General features: G+C 31.2%; 1 protein-coding gene across 1 annotated transcript in view; it reads right to left on the reverse strand.

Moving 5' to 3' along the window:
• The window catches only part of LOC114329263 (uncharacterized), a 105049-nt gene that overhangs the window by 12714 nt on the left and 70340 nt on the right, over positions 1–21995 (reverse strand). Inside the window, exons 10-13 of the mRNA XM_050660013.1 lie at positions 21184–21430; positions 19524–19694; positions 13623–13707; positions 2518–2657 (exon numbers count right to left, since the gene is read on the reverse strand). Of these exons, the coding sequence (XP_050515970.1) occupies positions 2518–2657; positions 13623–13707; positions 19524–19694; positions 21184–21430 (643 nt within the window). The remainder of the gene's footprint in view (positions 1–2517; positions 2658–13622; positions 13708–19523; positions 19695–21183; positions 21431–21995) is intronic.

Genomic DNA, 21995 nt, shown 5'->3' on the forward strand with positions numbered 1-21995 from the left:
TTGCATATTTATTTTTTCCCCACACGATTACTTAATTTTTTATTAAAAAATCAAATTTGTCAAAATCGGAATTTTAACCTAAAAATGAAAAAAAAAAAGATGAAATCACGGTTTAACTCGCTACAACGTTCCATTAAAAATTTTTTTTTCTGTAATTTATACACATATCTCTTACCATTGTGAAGACTATGGCAATTGTTGTAAACTTTCAGTCTTCTTCTCGTAAAAGTTATGAATTTTTAAAAATAAAAGGTGCAGCTTCGTGAATTGCAAAGTTAAATCGCAAAAACTAAGTGAAAAAATTTAAAATTTATCTATTCGATCACGTCTATGTTAAACTAGAGAGTCCAAAAAGAAGTGTCATGGGGAGTTTTAGATCTAGACGTGTTATAGAAAAAGAAATGGTGAAACTTTTAATTTTAAGAAAAACGTTTAATTTTTTTTATTTTTATGGTAAAATTGCGATTTTGACAAATTTGATGTTTTCATAAAAAAATTAACTAATAATGTGAGGGAAAAAATAAATATGCCATTTTAATTGCCTATTTGTCGAATTTGTAAAATTCATATTAGAGTTTTCAAAAAGCGTATACAGAGTGAAATTTTTTCTAAGACCCAAACGAACTAATTTTTTAAAGCCGGACCTGATTTTTTCTAGTTTGAATAAATCAGTTGATTGGGTGGTAACATAAATCAAATATTTGTTTCAAAAAATTAATTTCTGTAATAAAAGTTAATTTTTTTAAAATCTATGGTTCACTTTACCAAATTTTCAATTCATAGTCAAATTTGATTTTTTTATAAAAAATTTAAGTAATCGTGTGGGAAAAAAATAAATATTTCATTTTGATTGCCTATTTGTCTACTTTGTAAAATTTTTTCCAAGACCCAAACGAACTAATTTTTTAAAGCCAAACCTGATTTTTTTCTAGTTTGAATAAATCAGTTGATTAGGTGGTAATAGTGTAACGATTGACCAAAATAAGAGACACATCGATCTGACCGTTCAAAAATTATGACGAATATAAATTTCTGTCAAAATGCGAAACTCGCCCTGTATATTATTAAACAATGGGAGCAGACACTTTTTAATGGTCATTTGTTATTCCCCATAGGGGCCTCTATACGAGGTAGGAGTATGTACAGGTCCTCATGACTCACCCTGTATAAGCGATTAAAAATTGAAAAATTGCGAAATTGGCCATTTTTAACCCTCAAAAACTATGTGAAAAACTGAAAATTTAAATGTTGCCAAGGTAGGTTGATATTCTTTAAACATCAATTGATGAAATCCCAAAGAGATTTTTGCAATACAATATTCAAAACTCCTTTGTTTTTAATTGCTAATCAAGCGTGCGCGACACTATTTTCCACCGACATGCGACAGTATGGTGCAAATGAAAGGATTAAATTCGGTATTTCGTAAACTGGCGAATTTAAGGAAAAATCCCGAAACAGGTCGATTTTTATTTTTAAGTTTTAATATTGTGGCATATATGGTATACTAGTGACGTCATCCATCTGGGCGTGATAACGTAATCGATGATTTTTTTTAAATGAGAATAGGGGTCGTGTGCTAGCTCATTTGAAAGGTTCTTCAATTTTCTATTTACTAATATAAACATCTATATAATTATTTATACAGGGTAATTATTTATACATATTTATACAGGTTATATATACTTCCTTTTTTGTCAAATAATTTAATTTAATAAACAATTCTGGGACACCCTGTATAAATAATTATGTAAATGTTTACATTAATGAATAGAGAATTGAAGAGCCTTTCAAATGAGCTACCACACGACCCCTATTTTCATTTAAAAAAATCATCGATTACGTCATCACGCCCAGACGGATGACGTCACTAGTATATCATATATACCACAATATCACAACTTAAAAATAAAAATCGATCTGTTTCGGGTTTTTTCCTTAAAGTCGCCGGTTTACGAAATAACGAATTTATTCCTTTCATTTGCACCATACTGTATACACATGCAACGGTGGAAAATAGTGTCGCGCACGCGTGATTAAAATTAAAAAACAAAGGAGTTTTGAATACTGTATTGCAAAAAACTCTTCGGGATTTCATCAATCGATGTTTAAAGAATATCTACCTACCTTGGCAACATTTAAATTTTAAGTTTTTCACATAGTTTTTCAAGGTTAAAAATGGCTGATTTCGCAATTTTTCAATGTTTAATCGCTTATATGTCAAAAACTATCAACTTTAGAGAAAAGTCACTAAAGACCTTTTCTGTTTGGAATGATCCAAAAAACCTAAAAAAACTTTGTTCCATGCAAAAAAAAATAATTTTAGGAAAAAAACAAAAAAAAAAAATTTAAAAAAATTTTTGACCCACTTTTGGTCCTGGCAACATGCAAAGTTATTAAAAGGGGTCCTTTTTGAGTAAGATTATGCAAAAAATCTGAATCGAAATATTTTTCCTAGCGGATGCGCAGTGGCTTTCTGGACTATATAAGCCTTTATAAAAATAAATGAAATATATTTACCTTAACTCCTACCATATAGTCATTTTTTGAGTAATAAAGTACAATTGGTGCAGTAATGGCAGACAAATTGTAGTCCGGTGGGAAAAGTGAATTATATTTTTCATAATTACCTAATTGATAATCGTATCTTCTGAATTTCCCTAAAAAATATTTTTACTTGTTGTAATCTATACTTTTATTAAAATAACTAATCTTCTACATTTATACAGGGTGGTTCATCTTATCCGCCTCGGTCTCTGTACAAAAAACCATATTAAAAAAAAATCTTCACAGAAATATACAGGACTTTTAATATTACAATCTAAAAATAATGTGAATTATACAGGGTACTCCAAAAAAGAATGGTATATCAAAGTTTTATTTTTTCTTATGGACTGCCCTATATCTGATGACATTTCTGAATTGATCTTAAAAAATAAGCCATACTTTCATAAGGGTTCCCTATGCCTAAATACACGGTGTTTTGATTTATTTCGATTTTTATGAAAATGTAAGGTTTTAGAAAAAAAAATAAATATCTACGAATCTAAGAATCAGTAAGTGTAGGAAACAGAGGTTGAACCTTGCAAAATGGACACAAGTCCGGTTTTATTTTTTTTCTGGCATATCAAGGGGTGCTTATTATAAGACTAACTTTTTCTGAAAAAATTTCGCCCTGGAACCCCCCTTTTCACCCCTTTAAAGGGGGTAATTTATGGTTTTTGCAGAACGTAGCCCTTCCTGTACCTTTTACAAAAAATTTCCTTTATAGAAATATGAAGAGGACTATATTTTCTACGATTTATTTCCGACAGCATCTCTCTATCATCCACCTTTTAGCAAGGGTGGCGCCCCAAAGTTGACAAGTTTTTAAAAAAGATGTTTTTAAAAAATATATATTTTTCCCTAACTGTAACGGAAATTAAAAAGAAATGCTGCGGAAATTATTCACAAATAGATGATTGATTTTTTGGTATAGGTTTCACTTAAGGGTAATTGCCCTTTTTTTAATTACAGGGTGTTACATTTTAAAAAACTCCTTTTTATACCATCTGAACCGTTTATGCTAGAGTAAAAAGACTTTCAGCGATTACCCATGTACTGGTGTTATTTACAAATTTGTATAATGCACCCCCATTTTTTCCCCGGAACCATCCAGAAAAAAAGAAGAATTAATAAATAAAGTGATTTTCTTGGAATCCTTCACACACAATGCCCTTCATTAATATGCTTCATATATCATTTTGTGCAAGTTATTATTACCCATGTATGGACACTAAAAGCGATTTCCTAGTATAACCCCTGTAGCCAAAAACAATAAATAAAATGGGGGGTTGAAATTTTTTTTTTGTTTTTTGCTTTTTGATCCATGTGAGCATAAGCTTCATCAATAGTGCTTTTCAAAAATATATATGGTTATTGCAACATCCCTGCGCAAACCACCCCTATCCTTGAAAATATACTGCAGAAACTACCCCTATACCTTATCCAGCATGTTTTTACGATTTTCTCATTACCTATTCATTTTTTTTAAACAAAACTTATACAAGGTTAAAGACCACTATTTACTCTAAAAATTAGGTCCTATTCATTTTTTTCGTTTAAGCAACCGTTACGGCACAGTGGCGCCGTAAACCTCATATATGCTTTGACGGGCTCCAGTTTTTGTTTATTTTTTCGTCATCTGTTTGTTTTATTGATAAAGTACTTATGTAAAATAAAACAACACAGTGTAACCTACAAATCATGATCTATGCACATTTTACATTCTTTGCTCCCCAAAGCTACAGTGGTGGCCCAAAATAAATTTTTTCATATTTTGCCACCTACACGCATTTTATTGCGTTAATGCTACCTTAATAGCACAATATTCACCCCTAAGTGGTCGCTAAGCAGTGGCGGATCCAGGGAGGGGTGATGGGGGTGATGGCACCCCCACCCCTCTCAAACCAAGTGATATTATATTTGAAGATTATAAAAATATTCATTTATTTTTATAGAAATACTTATATTATATTAATATTATTTTTATAAGAATGACTTTTTATGCTTTAGCGACAGTGGCGGATCCAGAATCGTTAAGAGGGGGTGCCAATTGGTTAAATTTCTATAAAAATAAATGAATATTTTTATAATCTTTGAATATAATATCACTTGGTTTGAGAGGGGGGAGGTGATCACCCCCATCACCCCTCCCTGGATCCGCCAATGCGTAGCGACTACCTAAGGGTAAATATTGTGCTGTTAAGGTAGCATTAATACAATAAAATGCATGTAGGTGGCGAAAATATGCAAAAATTTATTTTGGGCCACCACTGTGGCTTTGGGGAGCAAAGAATGTAAAATGTGCATAAGTCATAATTTGTAGGTTACACTGTGTTGTTTCATTTTGCATAAGTACTTTATCAATAAATCGAACAGATGACGAAAAAAGAAAACAAAAACTGGAGCCCGTCAAAGCATATATGAGGTTTACGGCGCCACTGTGCCGTAACGGTTGCTTATACGAAAAAATGAATAGGACATAATTTTTAGAGTAAATAGTGGTCTTTAACCTTGTATAAGTTTTGTTTAAAAAGAATACATAAGTAATGAGAAAATCGTAAAAACATGCTCGCCAAGGAATAGGGGTAGTTTCTGCAGTATATTTTCAAGGATATGGGTGGTTTTCGCAGAGATGTTGCAATAACCATATATATTTTTGAAAAGCACTATTGATGAAGCATATGCCCATATGGATCAAAAAGCAAAAAACAAAAAAAAATTTTCAACCCCCATTTTATTTTTTTTTTTTTTGCTACAGGGGTTGCACTAGGAAATTGCTTTTGGTGTTCATGCATGGGTAATAATAACGTGCACAAAATTATATATGAAGCATATTAATAAAGGGCATTGTGTGTGAAGGATTCCAAGAAAATCAATTTATGTATTAATTCTTCTCTTTTTTGGGGTGGTTTCGGGGAAAAAATGGAGGTGCATTATACAAATTTGTAAATAGCACCAGTACATGGGTAATCGCTGAAAGTCTTTTTACTCTAGCATAAACGGTTCAGATGGTATAAAAAGAGGTTTTTTAAAATGTAACACCCTGTAATTAAAAAAAGGGAAATTATCCTTAAGTGAAACCTATACCAAAAAATCAGTCAATTATTTTTGAATAATTGCCGTAGGATTTCTTCTTAATTTCCGTTACAGTTAGGGAAAAATTTATATTTTTTAAAAACATCTTTTTTAAAAACTTGTCAATTTTAGGGCGCCACCCCCGCTAAACGGTGAATGATAGAGAGATGGTGTTGGAAATAAATCGTAGAAAATATAGTTCTCTTCATATTTCTATAAAAGAAATTTTTTGTAAAAGTTACAGGAAGGGCTACGTTCCGCAAAAACCACAAATTACCCCCTTTAAAGGGGTGGAAAGGGAGGTTCCGGGGCGAAATTTTTTCAGAAAAAGTTAGTCTTATAATAAGCACCCCTTGATATACCAGAAAAAAAATAAAACCGGACTTGTGTCCATTTTGCAAGGTTCAACCTTTGTTTCCTACACTAAACAAATTCTTTCTTGGATTTCAATAATAGACTATTTATTAGCATACTTAAACAAACACTTACTGCAACAAAATTTCTTACAGGGTGGTCAAAATATGAGATTGTTCTATTAACAAATTCAAGCTGTAATAACTTACTTATTTTAAATGAAACACCCTGTATCTTACTACTCTATCGCGTAGAAAATTTACTTAGCTATCAATTTATATTAGAGTTTCCTATACCTATCTTTTTACAGGGTGGTCAAAATATTAAATTGTTCTATTAACAAATTCAAGCTGTAATAACTTACTTATTTTATATGGAACACCCTGTATCTTACTAGTCTATCGCGTAGAAAATTTACTTAGCTTTCAATTCTTATTAGGGTTTCCTATACCTATCTCCCTTCTTTTTTCAAATATTTAAAGATTTCCTAATTTGTAAGCTTTAAAAATTAGAATTAAGTACCTATGTCGTGGTTATGTATAACACATCACCCACACCTGCAATATACTTAGATATCTTAGTCAAGATACTTTCGTTAATAAAATTCACATTTTTATCATTTAATCACCCAGAGTGTTCTTATTTTAAATGACATACTCGATATTCTATTCTTTATAATGGAAGATATTTAAAATCTCTTCAATTCCATGTAAACATTCTCAATACACATGTTATTCTGTAAATATAAATTCCCATGTTATTCTGTAAATATCAATTTTTACATATTTTTGTACAATAGGCTCGTTTTCGTCATAGTAGCCATTGCATTTAATTGTTTGTAATTGCGATTCAAAGATTCACACAAAAAGTCGTGTTCTTAAATTTACTTAATAACCGTCGGTTTAAGATATGGAAAATACTTATACGGAATGAAATATAATTTAGATATCTTCCTGAATACGGTATCTAATATAGGGTATGCCGTTTAATATAAACATATTATTCAATGTCACATGTATGCCAAAATCAACTAAAAAATACAACACTCTGTATGATTACATGATAACAATGAAAATTTTATTATTGACAGTATCTTGTCTAAATAACTATATTGCCAGTGTTGGTGATGTGTTGTACATAACGACGACATAGGTACTTAATTCTAATTTTTAAAGCTTACAAATCGAGGGTTTAGTGTCAAACAACGTTATCTACATTTTGTGAAATTGAGATATTATCTATAATTGAGTTCACCGTTTTCGACTTCATTTAGTAACAAAAACCTGTATCTCTATCTGCAGCAGATTACAAAATACATTAAACGTTAACTACCAATTGTGAAAAAATTGTTCATGTCAAAGACATCTAAGAGGTGATAACGTTATTTCACAGTGAATTTCGTGATACATCAAAAACAGTTATCGACTATTAACGTTTATTGACACTAATATTTTAAGCTGTAATTGTAGACAGCGTTATTATTATAATTCGTATTTGTTTGAAAAACGTCATTTTGATACAGGATAGCTAAATACATTTGTTTATTTTCGATATTGTTCGATTCTTCCATCTGATTACTCATTATATGATTACAATAATCTGATGACTCATTACATTTTTTAGTTTTGCCGAAGTTAAAAGAAAACATATATGTTATTTTCTTATTGCCGGTTACGTATATATTTGTCATAATTATTTAATATTTTGATTTTGTCAGTGTTTAACAGAAAAATGTATAGTACTTAGCACAAAACTTTTTATGACACGAAGCACTAGCGGGTCGTGGATCTTCTGAGGTAGCCTCTTGCCTTACAAATACAATGGAAAGTGAAGTTACTGGGAAAGACTTCACTTATATGTCTGAAAGTTGTTCGGGCCAAAATGTTTCTGTTTGCTGTTGAAACACTAAAGATTTCAAAATTCGACCAGTTATTTTTTGAGCCCGGATATTACCAAATGGAAGGTGATATGGTCCATGCCCACATCGAAAACGCGAGTAAAGGCTTGGGAATTTATGATCCATCGGGATGGTATATGTACAGTGATTAAAATGGCTTTAAAGAAATCAAAATAGGAAGTAGTTGAAATAGATCAGGAAGACATTTTGAATTTTAAAGAACTTCAAATTCAAATGATAAAAAATAAAAAAACTGACATTGAAGGAAATGTTGTCAAATGGTTGAACATAGTTTGGCTACAATATACATATTATAAAAGAAGACACTGCACACAGTTACTTCGAATATAATTTTAAATCAGATAACTTTACGAAATTAAAAATACAGAGAAGGCAACTTCGAACATTTTCAATTAACAAACTTGTGCCAAGAAGAAAATATGACCAACCGTTAACGATTAATAATAAAAAGTTGAAAGGTTTAGTAGAACTCTGTGAGCAAAAATTAAAGACCAATATCACTTATTTTACTAGAATCTTCAAGGAAGGGGTGATGATCATAATGAAAATGTTTCAGAAGATGAAGAAGTTTAAAGATGGTACCTATAGTATTTAGACATTTCATAAGTTTAATATTTGTATGTTATTAGAAAAATAAAGTTTTTTTATTTAAATACACTTATAACATTTTTTATAATACAGGGTTAGTGCTGCATTGGATATCCTGAAAATTTTGAAAATATCAGCGAATTTAAGTTAAAGGATATCCTGAAAAAAAGGGGAAATATCAGTGAAATTTTATCAACATTTTAGGGAAATTACATTTTTACATTTTCACCCAGCAGTACTAACCCTGTAGTAAAACTATTATTATCAGGTGCGACGTTAACGGTTACAAAAAATATATATCGGTAATATCAAAAAGCGTTATCAGGTCATTATTAGAAAAAAATCCTATTTTTGTCTCTGTAGAATAACAATAACCTGTAATAATTTTTACCATATGTCAAAGAAACCATAATAATACTATGTAAATTTGCAGATTTCTATTGTAATGTATTTTACCTCCGTAATCACAAATTTGTTGGCCGATATTACGTTTCAAAACAGTTTTTCGCATTTTCTGCCACTTTATGTTTTTTAGTTAACGTTGTTTGATACTAAACCCTCGAAATTAGGAAATCTCTAAATATTTGAAAAATGAAGGGAGATAGGTATAGGAAACCCTAATAAGAATTGAAAGCTAAGTAAATTTTCTACGCGATAGACTAGTAAGATGCAGGGTGTTCCTTTTAAAATAAGTAAGTTATTACAGCTTGAATTTGTTAATAAAACAATCTAATATTTTGACCACCCTGTAAAAAGATAGGTATAGGAAACCGTAATACAAATTGAAAGCTAAGTAAATTTTCTACGCGATAGACTAGTAAGATATAGGGTGTTCCATTTAAAATAAGTAAGTTATTACAGCTTAAATTTTGTAATAAAACAATATCATATTTTGACCATCCTGTAAGAAAGTTTGTTACAATAAGCATCTGTTTAAGTATGCTAAATAGTCTATTATTAAGATCCAAGAAAAAATTTTTTACTGATCCTTAGATTCGTAGATATTTATTTTTTTCTAAAACCTTACATTTTTATAAAAATCGAAATGAATCAAAAAATGTATTTAGGTATATGGGACTCTTATAAAAGTATACTTTATTTTTTAAGGTCAATTCAATAATGTCATCAGATATAGGGCATTCCATAAGAAAAAATATAACTTTGATATACCACTCTTTTTTGGAGCACCCTGTATAATTCACATTATTTTTAGATTGTAGTATCAATGGTCCTGTATATTTCTGTGAAGATTTTTTTTTAATATTAAGTAGTTTTCCGTACAGACACCAAGGCGGATAAGATGAACCACCATGTATTATGTATATATGGATTATTCGGTTTTATGACATCTCGTAACACGACAGTTCGTAACCCGACAAATGGTAACGAACAATTCGTAACGGCGACGGTTCGTGACGGCTAAACTTCGTAACGGCGACAATTCGTAGCTATAAATTCGTAAAGGTACAAATTATTAATAACACCAATATTTAATTTTTTTTAGCAAAATTAGTATTACCGAAATTACGCAAACATGCATTTTGCATACATTCCTATACGAAAAGTACCTAATGGTTCTTTTTTAAGACCACTTTTCTTAAATATATTTCACACATATTTTTGCATATAATCTTGTTAACCCGGCATCCGACAGGTGAACTTTTTGACCACTAACAGTCAGGTGGGGTGTGACAAACCCCAGCAGTTGAAAGAGTTAAAAAATCTCAAAAAATATCTTTACGTTTAGTTTTCTGTGATATGTGGAATGTCAACATCTTGAAGCTGGTCAGGATAGTCATTATTTACACTGAAATTGTCTATTTCTTCTTTCTAAATAAAACGTAGATGTGATCTAGCAAAAGTCGCCACAGCAAAAATGACCACAATATGGAAGGACTGTCAAATTTATAGAGCGTTAAAGATGAGGTTGATCAACTGCTTAATATTCCCAATACTGACCTACGGATGTGAATCTTGGACCCTGAGAAATTCAGAAAGAAGAAAGATAGACGCCACTGAAATGTTCTGTTGGAGACGAATGCTACGAATACCTTGGACTGACCATAGAACAAATAATTCAATTTAAAGAGAGCTTAAAGTTAGCCAACGACTCCAGTAAAGTCCATCTCCAACAATTAAGGTACTTTGGACATGTTACGAGAGAAAACACAGAAAACATGGAAAGACTCATTATACAAGGTAAGGTGGAAGGCCGAAGATCACGAGGAAGCTCCCCAACAAGATGGATCATCATATTACAGGAATATGCAAAAGACCTATGCATGAGTTAAAAAAAATACCAGAGACAGGATCCTTGGAGACGGACCATACACGACATCACGTCGACCACTACACTCCCTCCGGGGGGTCAGGATTGAAGAGGGAGAGAGAGAGTGTATTTTTTCACTTACTTCCGAATCACTTTTATCCATATATTCGTCACTGTCTGCTTCATCCCATAAGGCCTGAATGCGTCCTTATTCTCGTTCGTAATCATTTTAGCTTAGACTAATAAAAAAATATGTTAAAATCTGTAATAAGAATTATTCACTTAGCCATACTTACTTATTTATAGGAGTAAAACAAAATAAAGAACATTCTGCAGAAAGTACAAAATCCGACTCGTGGGGTGTGGTGTGACCCCTTTCAATCCAAATATACTTGTTGAAACTAAACAGAAGACTAAAAACTATGTGTCATCGCATAGATGAATATACAATAGATCTAGCCGCTAGTTCCACTACATGAAAAAATTTCTTATGTTCTAGGGAGTTCAGCATTGTTGGGGTGTATTACACCCCACCTGTCGGATGCCGGGTTAATATGACAACTAAAGAATTTTTTGTAATTTTTTTTTATCTTGAATTATCACTTTAAAATAATAAAACTAAGTGTGAAAAATAATTAAACAACTAAAAACATATTAATAATAATGTATTTACTATAATAATTAATACAATTTACATTACCATCATATATTACAATTGTTTTAAGATATTTTATAATTATAAAAAATTATTTGTTCACGTAATATAAATTGTGTCAAAAATGTTTATCCTGATGCTGGTTGGTTAAATTGATAAAAGTAATTTCAATTGTAACTGTAGTAAAAGTTAGTTTCCACGTTATCAAAAATAAACAGAAGAATTCAATTTTGACATTACGAATTTAGTGCCGTCACTGAAGGTGGATATGAGCTATTACCTCCGATTTCGTTGAACCTCCATCGATTTGCACGAAAATTGGTGAATGGTTAGAGGATATCTCAAGGAACAAAGGTGACATTGTGCCAACTTGCGCTTTTACCCTGGGGGTGGATGCCACCCCTCCTCGGGGGTGAAAATTATTTTATTAAAAATAACCCCACAATTCGATAGAGGCACAAATTATAAGCAAAATTTGTTATATAAAGTTATTAAAATTAACCAAAACTTTTTGAGTTATTAAAGATCAAAAATTTTAATTTTTCGTGAGAAAAATGCATGTTCTTAACCGATTTTTCATAAATAACTCAAAAACTATAAGTTTTTACAAAAAAGTTATTATCAAAATTGATGCTAATAAAAAACCAAATAAACTCCTTACTAGAAAAACCTTTCTATGTTAACTAAAAGTAAGTTATAGGTAATTGAATGTATATTTATTTCGTCGAGTAACCAAATCTAAGTATTCAAGCTTAAATACCGGCAAAATGGTGCATTTTATAACATAAACTTATTAAACATTTGTCAAAGTTCATAAAAATATCTATCAAATAAGTCCTAGTACAAGTTGATAGCATTAAAATTGATGCACCAAAATTTTTTCAAAATGTATCTTTTAAAATTTTTTCCAAAAAATGGTATTGTTTTTTTGTCAATATCTCCGTTAATTTTTAAGATATCAGGTTCATCTAAAAACTAATTAAAAGCTGATTCCAATAGCTATTAAAAAATGTCAAAATTAGTATTTTAAACCTCTCACGTTTTTAACAAAAAAAGGCTAAATGGCCCCGGTTACATGGTTCTCGCAGCAAAATTGAAATTTTAAAGGTTTCTATCTCGGTTATTTTTTACTCTACGGAAATATTAAAATTCTGGGTAAAGAATTTGGAACAGAAAAAACTAAAATTTGGTTATATATCATTTTTTACGTATATTAAGCATTTTTGGAGTTATTATCAAAGAAAATCAAAGTGGGATAATTTTAAAAATTCTGATTTTGTTAAATTGTATCTTGTTTTCAAAAATATGCATTCTTAACCGGTCAAAATTGTTGAAATCATTAACTATGTTAACCTAAAGAAATTCTTGCGAGTATTACGACAAATTTTAATTTTTGTGGAAATGGCGTATGTTTAATTTTTCACTTTTTCCTAACAAAATCGAAAGGGTTCTCTTATTTTCATCATAACTTGCTTAATTTTGGTGCCATTAAATTCTACTGGAGCTCATTTGATAGGTACTCCGAAGTACCTTGACAATTGTTTAACAAGTATATTCTATAAAATGCATCGTTTTCCCGTTATGTAAGCTTGAATACTTAAATTTGAGTACTCATCGAAAAAATATACATTCAATTACCCATAACTTACTTTGAAATAACATTAGTTTAGTTCCTTAAGTGGAGAGTGTATTAAATTTTTTATTATATTTAATTTTGCTAATAATAGTTTTTTTACAAAAGCTTATAGTTATTGAGTAATACGTGAAAAACAGCTTTAAAACATGCATTTTTTTAAGAGAAAATAAAATTTTTGATATTTAATAACTCAAAAAGTATTGATTTATGTTAATAACTTTATAAAACAAATTTTGCTTAGAAGTTGCCCCTCTATCTATTTCTGGTATTTTTTTTATTAAAAAAATTTCACCCCCGAGAAGGGGTGGCATCCACCCCAGGGTAAAAGCGCAAGTTGACATCATGTCACCTTTGTTCCTTGAAGTATCTTCTAACTACTCACCAATTTCCATGAAAATCGATGAAGGTTCAACAAAATCGGAGGTGAAAACCTTCAGTGACTCCACTAATTGTACTGTTACATTACAACAGTAACTGTCGTCGTTACGAAGTCCGTTACCATTTGTGTGGTTACGAACTGTCGCGTTACGAGATGTGTGGTAACGGGATTGTTTAATGTTCATGCAGTTTAAGAAAAATATTTTACCTGAAATAATTTCTTGTCCATAATGTATAGCCATTTTTGAAGATATTCCAGCAGGTGCATTAGACAATATTATTGGTACAAATGACTGAAAATAAGAATATATTAAATCTTATCTAATATCAAGATCACTAGAAATTAATTAATATCAAATTCGCCTAGTTTTCGAATTAAACCTTATCGAATCTGAGTTTACCAAGCTTTCTACTACATCTCTTAAGTCTTTCTCTTGGTCTCCGAGGTCTTAGTCTTCTGAGTCCCTAGATCTTCGGGTCTCCGAGGTCTTAGTTTTCTGAGCCTTAAATCACTTCACTAATATCCAGTTTACTGTTCACTACACTATTGTACTTCACTTTTCTGAACAGTGAACAGTAGACTCATGAAGTGATCTAAGAGTTCAGGAGACTGAGACCTCAGAGGCCCTGATGGAGACTTCAACCACCAAAAAACTAAGTAAGATATTATTTGTCTAGTAATACTTATTTTAGCTATAGGTTTAATTGTACTAACCGAATATATAACCATGTTCAAAGATCCTATAAGATGAAAACTAGAGATCAAAGACATAAGAATTTAAACCAAGTTTGGTCCTTTAATTATTTGGGAGTGAATATAATAAGCAAAATTGTAAGAGAAATAATACCTTCAGAACCACCCCAAAGAGTGGGCAAAACAGCTGGTCTTCGAAATCACAAATAATACTACATATTACCCAGACAATACGAGTCGTAAACCTTTACAAATCCAATCATTACATCTAAAATTTTACACCTTCTTGAAATTTGCATAAAGAAGGACTATTTCGAATTTAATAATTAAAATATACACAAACAAAAGTGCGGGACTTATCATGGGCAATCGTTTAAGCCCACTGCTATCAGATAATTTTATGTACCATCTAGAAACAACGATTTGAAAACGTCCCGTATTCAAACAGTTCTTATATTGGTGGAGATATGTAGATGATATTATACAAGTATTCTTTACAGGAACTAACAGGCAACTTGAGCAATTTTTATTACCCATTAATTTGCTCCGTGCTAATATTGAATTTGCAATAGGAACAAAACAGGATCAGTCCATCAATTTTCTAGATTTAAAAATTACCAGACTGCAAAACAAACATGAGTTCTCCGTATTTCACAAACCTACCCATACGGACACAACTATACACAATTCGTCATCCCATTATTATAATAAATACCCAACATAAATTAGCAGTCTACCATAGCATGGTACGTACATTGAGAGAAATTTACATGTCAAAAAATAATTTCGGGATATAATTAAACGTCATTAAGCAAATAGCAGTAAATAATGGGTACAACAGACAAACAATTCCCACCACTACAGCAAAAAACCCAGTACCTTCTGCTCTATCACATATACAGGCAAGATATCAACAGAAATAGCTAAACACATAAAAGAGAAAGGAGTAATACCACCTTTCAGAATGAAGAACAACTTAGGCAAATACATTAAGAACATTAAGAGCCAAAAGAAAAAGCAATTACAGAGTGTATAAACTGATATGTGGGGATTGTAAATAGTATTAAATTATTCACATTTAAAATAAAGGCTATAAGCTATCTTTATTACAATTTATGGAAATTAGAAAATTAAAAACTACAGATATATCAAAAATGAATAACCATTTTCAATTTCGTTGCAACACGAAACTACAGCCGCATTATATTCTAGTTCAATCAGAGAGTGCAGCAAGCACCTCAACCTGTTTCGAAAGTTATTAGTCTCTCATCAGGAGGCACATATGCTGCTCCCTCTGACCCAACCAGGACAAACCCCAGCGTGCAGTTACATATTGCAACGAAGGAAATGGTAGGGATGCCCTAGAGACAACTGCTAGCAAAAGACTAAGTTTTCAATCTAATAGCATATAAAATAATACTAAAAATATTACTCTACATCCCACCAGATTGAAAACAATGGGAACCTTCTCTGGTTACCCCCGAGGCTTCTAAAATTTGCAAGCCATTTTGCTTGCTGCACTCTCTGATTGAACTGGAATATTGATGCGACTGTAGTTTAGTGTTGCAACGAAATTGTAAATGGTTATTTATTTTTGATTTACCTACATGTTTACTCTGATTGGAGTATGAAGGGAACCATTGTCGTAGGAACTTTACCCGCTGAGCAGATGGGACGTGAAATATAAATTGTGAAATTCCCTCAGCATCCCTTATGTCTCTCATGCTCATGATGATGATGATGAGAAGGAGGAGGAGGAAATCATACTTGGATACTCATCTACTTTGTTAGAAACAGGTCTATGGGCGTACTTAAGATCAAATTATTTAATTAAATTTATATTATTAATGAAACAGATAATCTGAATGAAACAGATAACGCATAGTATACGATTTATACAGGGTGTCCCGAAAAGATTGGTCATAAATTATACCACAGATTCTATGGTCAAAAATAGGTTGATTGAACCTCACTTACCTATATACAATAGTGCACACAAAAAAAGTTACAGCCCTTTGAAATTACAAAATGAAAATATTTTTTTTCACATATCGAAAACTCTTAAAGATTTTTCATTGAAAATGAACATGTGGCGTTCTTATGGAAGCCGCATCTTAAATAAAAATTAAAGTAAAATTTGTGTGCCCCATAAAAATTTTATGGGGGTTTTGTTCCCTTAAACCCCCCCAAACTTTTGTGTACGTTCCAATTTAATTATTATTGTGGCACCATTAGTTAAACACACTGTTTTTAAAACATTGTTGCCTCTTAGGATTTTTCGATAAGCCAGTGTTTATCGAGATATTTTGAATATTTATCGAATCCACCACATATTTGTGTATGGTTAAGTACGATTATAGAGACCTGTTAATAATCTGAAAATGTATTTATAATTTACATTTTTAGGTATATTTTGAAAAAGAAGCCACATCTCGATAAAAGGTGACTTATCAAAAAAAGACTAAGAGTATAACGGTTTGAAATTCGTTGTATTTTTGCTCCATCCTGAATACCAAAGTTATTTGAGGTTTCGATCTAGTTTACATTTGTAACACTTTCGCTACGCACTGTACATTGAATTTATCTCTGCTCCAAAAAAATACGTGAGATTTTGTAGTTTATCCGTCTGGTTCAAAGAAAGACGTTATATTATTTTGTAGACATATCTACATTCGGTTTTCAATGTTTATATTATCGCTCGAAAATTCAACTTAGAACACTCAGTTTGCAATGTAAACAAGAGTTACACTGTATATTATAATGGCCTTTGACGCCGGGTTTTTGGAGTTTAGATACACAAATCGTGCTGCTTTGAGTGTTAAAAGGTGCAGGTGTAGAATTGTAGACTTAGAAATATCTTTACTTAGAACTGTAGAACGGATTGAGTTTTGCTGTCTTTGCAAACTGATTTTTGATGTTTCCCTATTAAGTAGGTTGGGCTTAGAATATGTTTTGTTTTTTTCTATTGGTCGCTAAAAAGTGTAGAAAGCTTAGTCATTTTTTTTTATTAGTCAATGATGAAAGAAGGAAGGATTAAACTTTTTCCTTATTGGTTCAGATTGAATTATGAGTGTTTTGAATTTGTAGTTGGTCGATGGGATGGATCCTGTGATGATTTTGAGAGGGCGTTGATTTTGAGAGATGTTAGTTTGGGGAGACCGAGTTAATGAGTTCTGTTAGGTCTTTCATCAAGTCAAGTTTAGATTTCAAGTTGAGTTAGCCTGGGAGGGTCCGTTGCTTGCAACAGTAGCTAAAAGGTTGAGTTAAACGTCTAGTTTGGAGTTGCAGTGACGTTAAAATGTAGTTACCAGTTCTTAGGCCGGCTGAGAACTCAGCGCGGCGATGCAGTGTGGTGTGATTACAATGGAACTCCGGCAATTTTCGTTGCTGTCAAGCGAATTGTCGATAATTTATAAATACCATTTTTGGTATTACTTTTTTTATGCAGTCAGATCCAGGAATTATGCAGAATAAGTTTTCTTTTTGTGTTCCAACACCCTAGTTAAAGCAAAGTTTGCTTTGATTTTAGTAATTTTGATCCCGTTCAATGAACTATAAAACAAATCACTTTTAATAATTTTGTTCGAGTAGAACTAATTTTTTTTGAGAATGCAGAATGCATACAATGCTGAATTTTTCTATAAACTATGGATAACCTTATGTACTGTTGCTGTCGCTATTAACATTTTGAAGTGATTTCGCGTAGTGAAATAGCGTCTTGGACTTACAACCACACAAAGAAGAACAGGACTGATAAACAAGGTATATTTTCTAAACTTTTTATTTTATTTTTTTTTGTAATCTCGATCTTTATCATTTGTAACACCAAGAGATCAGAAATTCATTTTTTTTCGTTTTTTAATAAATAATGTTTGATTTGCAAAATATAAATTTATTATTTTTTTCCTTCAGTCTTGAATCGTAAGAACAATAAATAATTGGCTGAGTATAGAATATTGAGTATAGAGTAAATAAGGTAAGTTACATTATAATATTTTGTATATTATGTATATTTTCTGTGAGACTATTTATTTTGTTTTATTTTGATTTAGCTATCTTTCTTTCCTTTATTTCTATTTTTTGTATAAATTTTGGTTCCTTAAGGTAACCAGTGGCGCCCAATATTTTATTTTATTTTAATTTAACATCCTTATTTCGATTTTTCTTTTAATTTTTTTTAGCTAATAAGAGTACACTATTAACATCCCTTAAGAATCCACACCCCATTAGATCTCTGAGACTGGAGCGACCGTGGCCTTGAATTTTGTTGTGTAACATCCCCTTATATGACATATCAACATCTTGTCAAATTTCAATCCCCATTTCACGTTACAAGAGGCAAAAAAGTTTTAAAAACACTGTGTTTAACTAATGATACCAAAATAATAGTTTAATTGGAACGTACACAAACATTTCGGGGGGGTTTAAAGGAACAAAACTCCCATAAAAATTGTATGTAAATATATTAAAAAAGAAGCCGCAACTCGATAAAACTCGCTTATCGAAAAAATACTAAGGGGCAAAAAGTTTTTAAAACGGTATGTTTCACTAATGGTACCACAATAATGAATTGGTTGGAACGTACACAAAAGTTTGGGGGCGTTTAAGGGATCAAACCCCCATTAAATTTTTATGGGGTGAAAAAATCTCACTATAATTTTGTTTTAAGATGAGCCTGCCATAAAAATGATACATGTCCATTTTCAATAAAAAATCTTTAATAGTTTTCGATATATTGAAAAAAATCGATTTCCATTTTGTAACTTCAAAGGGCTACAGCTTTTTTTATGAACACATTTATACTAAGGTAAGTTAGGTTCAATCGAACTATTTTTGACTCCAGAATGTGTGGTATATTTTATGTCCAATCTTTTCGGGACACCCTGTATATTTTTAGATATGGTTAAATTTCAAAAAATACAAGATCCTTTGTTAAAGGTATATTTAAAAGACCCCAATAAGGGTTACATCACAAAACAAAACGTTTTCGGATTAATAAATAATCCATCATCAGTGTTAAGCTAATAGCATGCATGCGTGAGGCACCAAAAAGTTATGGGTTAGAACAGGATATAACCCAGGGCAACATATCCAGGAATATTTGCAAAATCCATCTGTTTGAATAAAAATATGTAGTATCATTTAAAATCTTTAAACTTTTAAAGGGTTCTTACCCATAACTTTTTGGTGGCTCACGCATGCATGCTATTGGCTTAACACTGATGATGGATTACTTGTTAATCCGAAAACGTTTTGTTTTGTGATGTAACCCTTATTGGGGTCTTTTAAATATACCTTTTACAAAGGATCTTGTATTTTTTGTGATTTATGGTATACAACCAGCTACAGGAATTTTATTTTCCTCGTGGATTTTTATGGTTAAATTTAATTTATATAAATAATTTAGATACTTACCCTGTCAAATTCTCTATTATTAAACCCACTAGAGAAAAATGCTACTATTGCTCCGATTTCTTTTGCTTGTGGTACAACGTCGGTTATGACAATATACAATTTGGCCAGTTCTGTATAAATCCAAGAATGCGACAGCAGACTATGAATATTTAAAATGTCCACCAATATTAACTTGAACAAAAAATAAATAAATATTATATTCACTGTGTAGGGATATTAAGTTAAGTACGAAATACAATTGCTTCATTGACAGAGCAAAATCGTAAAAAATGATGTCAAAAATGTTAAGCTAAACAGTACCTAGTACAGCTCATAGCTCGATCAAAAGAACAATCTGACCAAAAAAAAAAACTAAAGGAAGGATGAAAATTTGGGAATAGGTAGTTGAAATTGTCTATTATTATATAAGAACAAGTTTACAATTCTACATTCCCTCCATTTTACAAAAATTGGGAAATATGGGGTGAAAAATATTTTCTCGGGGGTGAAAAATATACATTTTCACTAAGTCGATACTTTTCGAGTTATTTGCGAGTGAATATGTTCATTTTTAACAAAAAAACATGTTTTTGGACCATTTTTCGCTAATAACTCAAAAATTAAGTATTTTATCGAAAAAAAAAATCTTAGCAAAAATATAGCTTATAAACAGAACTGGGTCTGTAGACCAAATAGAAGCAGAGTTGTAGCTAATAAAATGTAGGTTTTTCTTCGGCACATTCCAAATCTAATATTTCAACGTGAAATAACCGAAAAAGGAGCAATTTTCATGGGGAAACTCATTACAACTTTTTTAAAGTGTTTAAGAAAAGGTTTATTTTTGTTTTTTAAAAGAACTACAATTAAAAGTAAAATTAAAAAGAACATCCAGTGAGATGGGTGTTCTGTTCATTACGTCAGAACTGTAAAGCAATCGGTAAATAAAAACTTTTCAAACCGGATCTCCAGAACTCAGAAATTTTGACTTGTTTCCGTGGGGAGTTATCAGACAAAATAGAGAGTTATTAAGTAACTCTATGAGAATACGGTAACGTTATAAATAACATGTAAAGTATACAGTAAAATACCGTTACCGTATTCTCCTAGGGTTACTTGATAACTCTCTAATGTTTACCAATTCAGGCCAAGCTACGTAGACGAACGTCATGCAAGAATTCCACAGACATGTGCAGAAATGATCACCAATAACTTAAAAGTAATAATTAGAAATATTTGTAAGCGCTACGATACGTGTAGAATCTATCCAATTACATGGTGGATTGGTAGAGACAACAAGGATTTGAACTAAAATTATCTTTCTATGACAGTAAATAATGGATTATGGATTATTCTTTGTTTAGTCAATTTTAATATTTTAAGTTGTCGTAACTTCGTTATGACTAAATTTATTTCAATACGATACAATTTTTGTCAAAGCTAGTTGAAGCCACTCTAAGTCCAATAGCATATGAATATTTTTAATAGAAAAAAAAATAAAATAATTCTCAATTTTGAACTAAGAAACAGTATCGCGTAGTATGCCCCAAAAAATCGGAATAAACATTTTAAATTATGCTCTGAAGTCGATTTTTGATTACATAATATTTCAAGAAAAATTTGATTAAAATCGGTTAACCACTTCAACATTTAAAAGGTCTTTTACAGGTGTAATAAAACTTACTTTCAAGATATCAAGATATTGGCTCACAATCCTCAAACTCGTAGAACTCATGTGATTCATATAGGCAACCGGAGCTAAGGCTGACATTAAAGCGATTTTTTCATTATATTCTGGTCTTAAAGCTGCCATAGCAAAAAACTGAGATGTTCCCTGGGAATGTCCTATATAAAATATCTTTTCCTGTCCAGTCTTATTGACGATATAGTCAATTTTTGCGGGCAAATCGTAGTAACCACATTCGTCAAAACTAGAAGAAGAAAAAAGTACAATAGAGATTAATATTTCACACACAAACAAGTTGTGATACAGAGTGAGTCATGAGGAACTGTACGTACTCCTATTTCGTGTGGAGGCCCCAATGGGGAATAATAAATGACCATAAAAATGTCTGCTCCCATTGTTTACTAATATACAGGGCGAGTTGTTAATTTTTACAGAAATTTGCATTCGTCATCATTTTTGAACCGTAAGATCCAGGTGTCTCGTATTTTGGACAATCGTTACACTGCTACCATCTAATCACTTAATTTATGCAAACTAGGAAAAAATTAGGTCCGGTCTTAAAAAATTAGATCGTTTTGTTCTGAGAAAAATGTCACTTTGAATGAGAAAAACTCTAACAAGAATTTTACAAATTAGACAAATGAGCAATTAAAATGGCATATTTATTTTTCCCCCACACGATTACTTAATTTTTTACAAAAAAAATCAAATTCTGACTATGAATTAAAAATTTGGTGAAGTCAACCATAGATTTAAAAAATATATCTTTTATTACTACTTCCGATCTCTATTTCCTAAAGGCGACGATA

This window comes from Diabrotica virgifera, chromosome 1 (assembly GCF_917563875.1).
Source record: "Diabrotica virgifera virgifera chromosome 1, PGI_DIABVI_V3a".
Lineage (NCBI taxonomy): Eukaryota > Metazoa > Arthropoda > Insecta > Coleoptera > Chrysomelidae > Diabrotica > Diabrotica virgifera.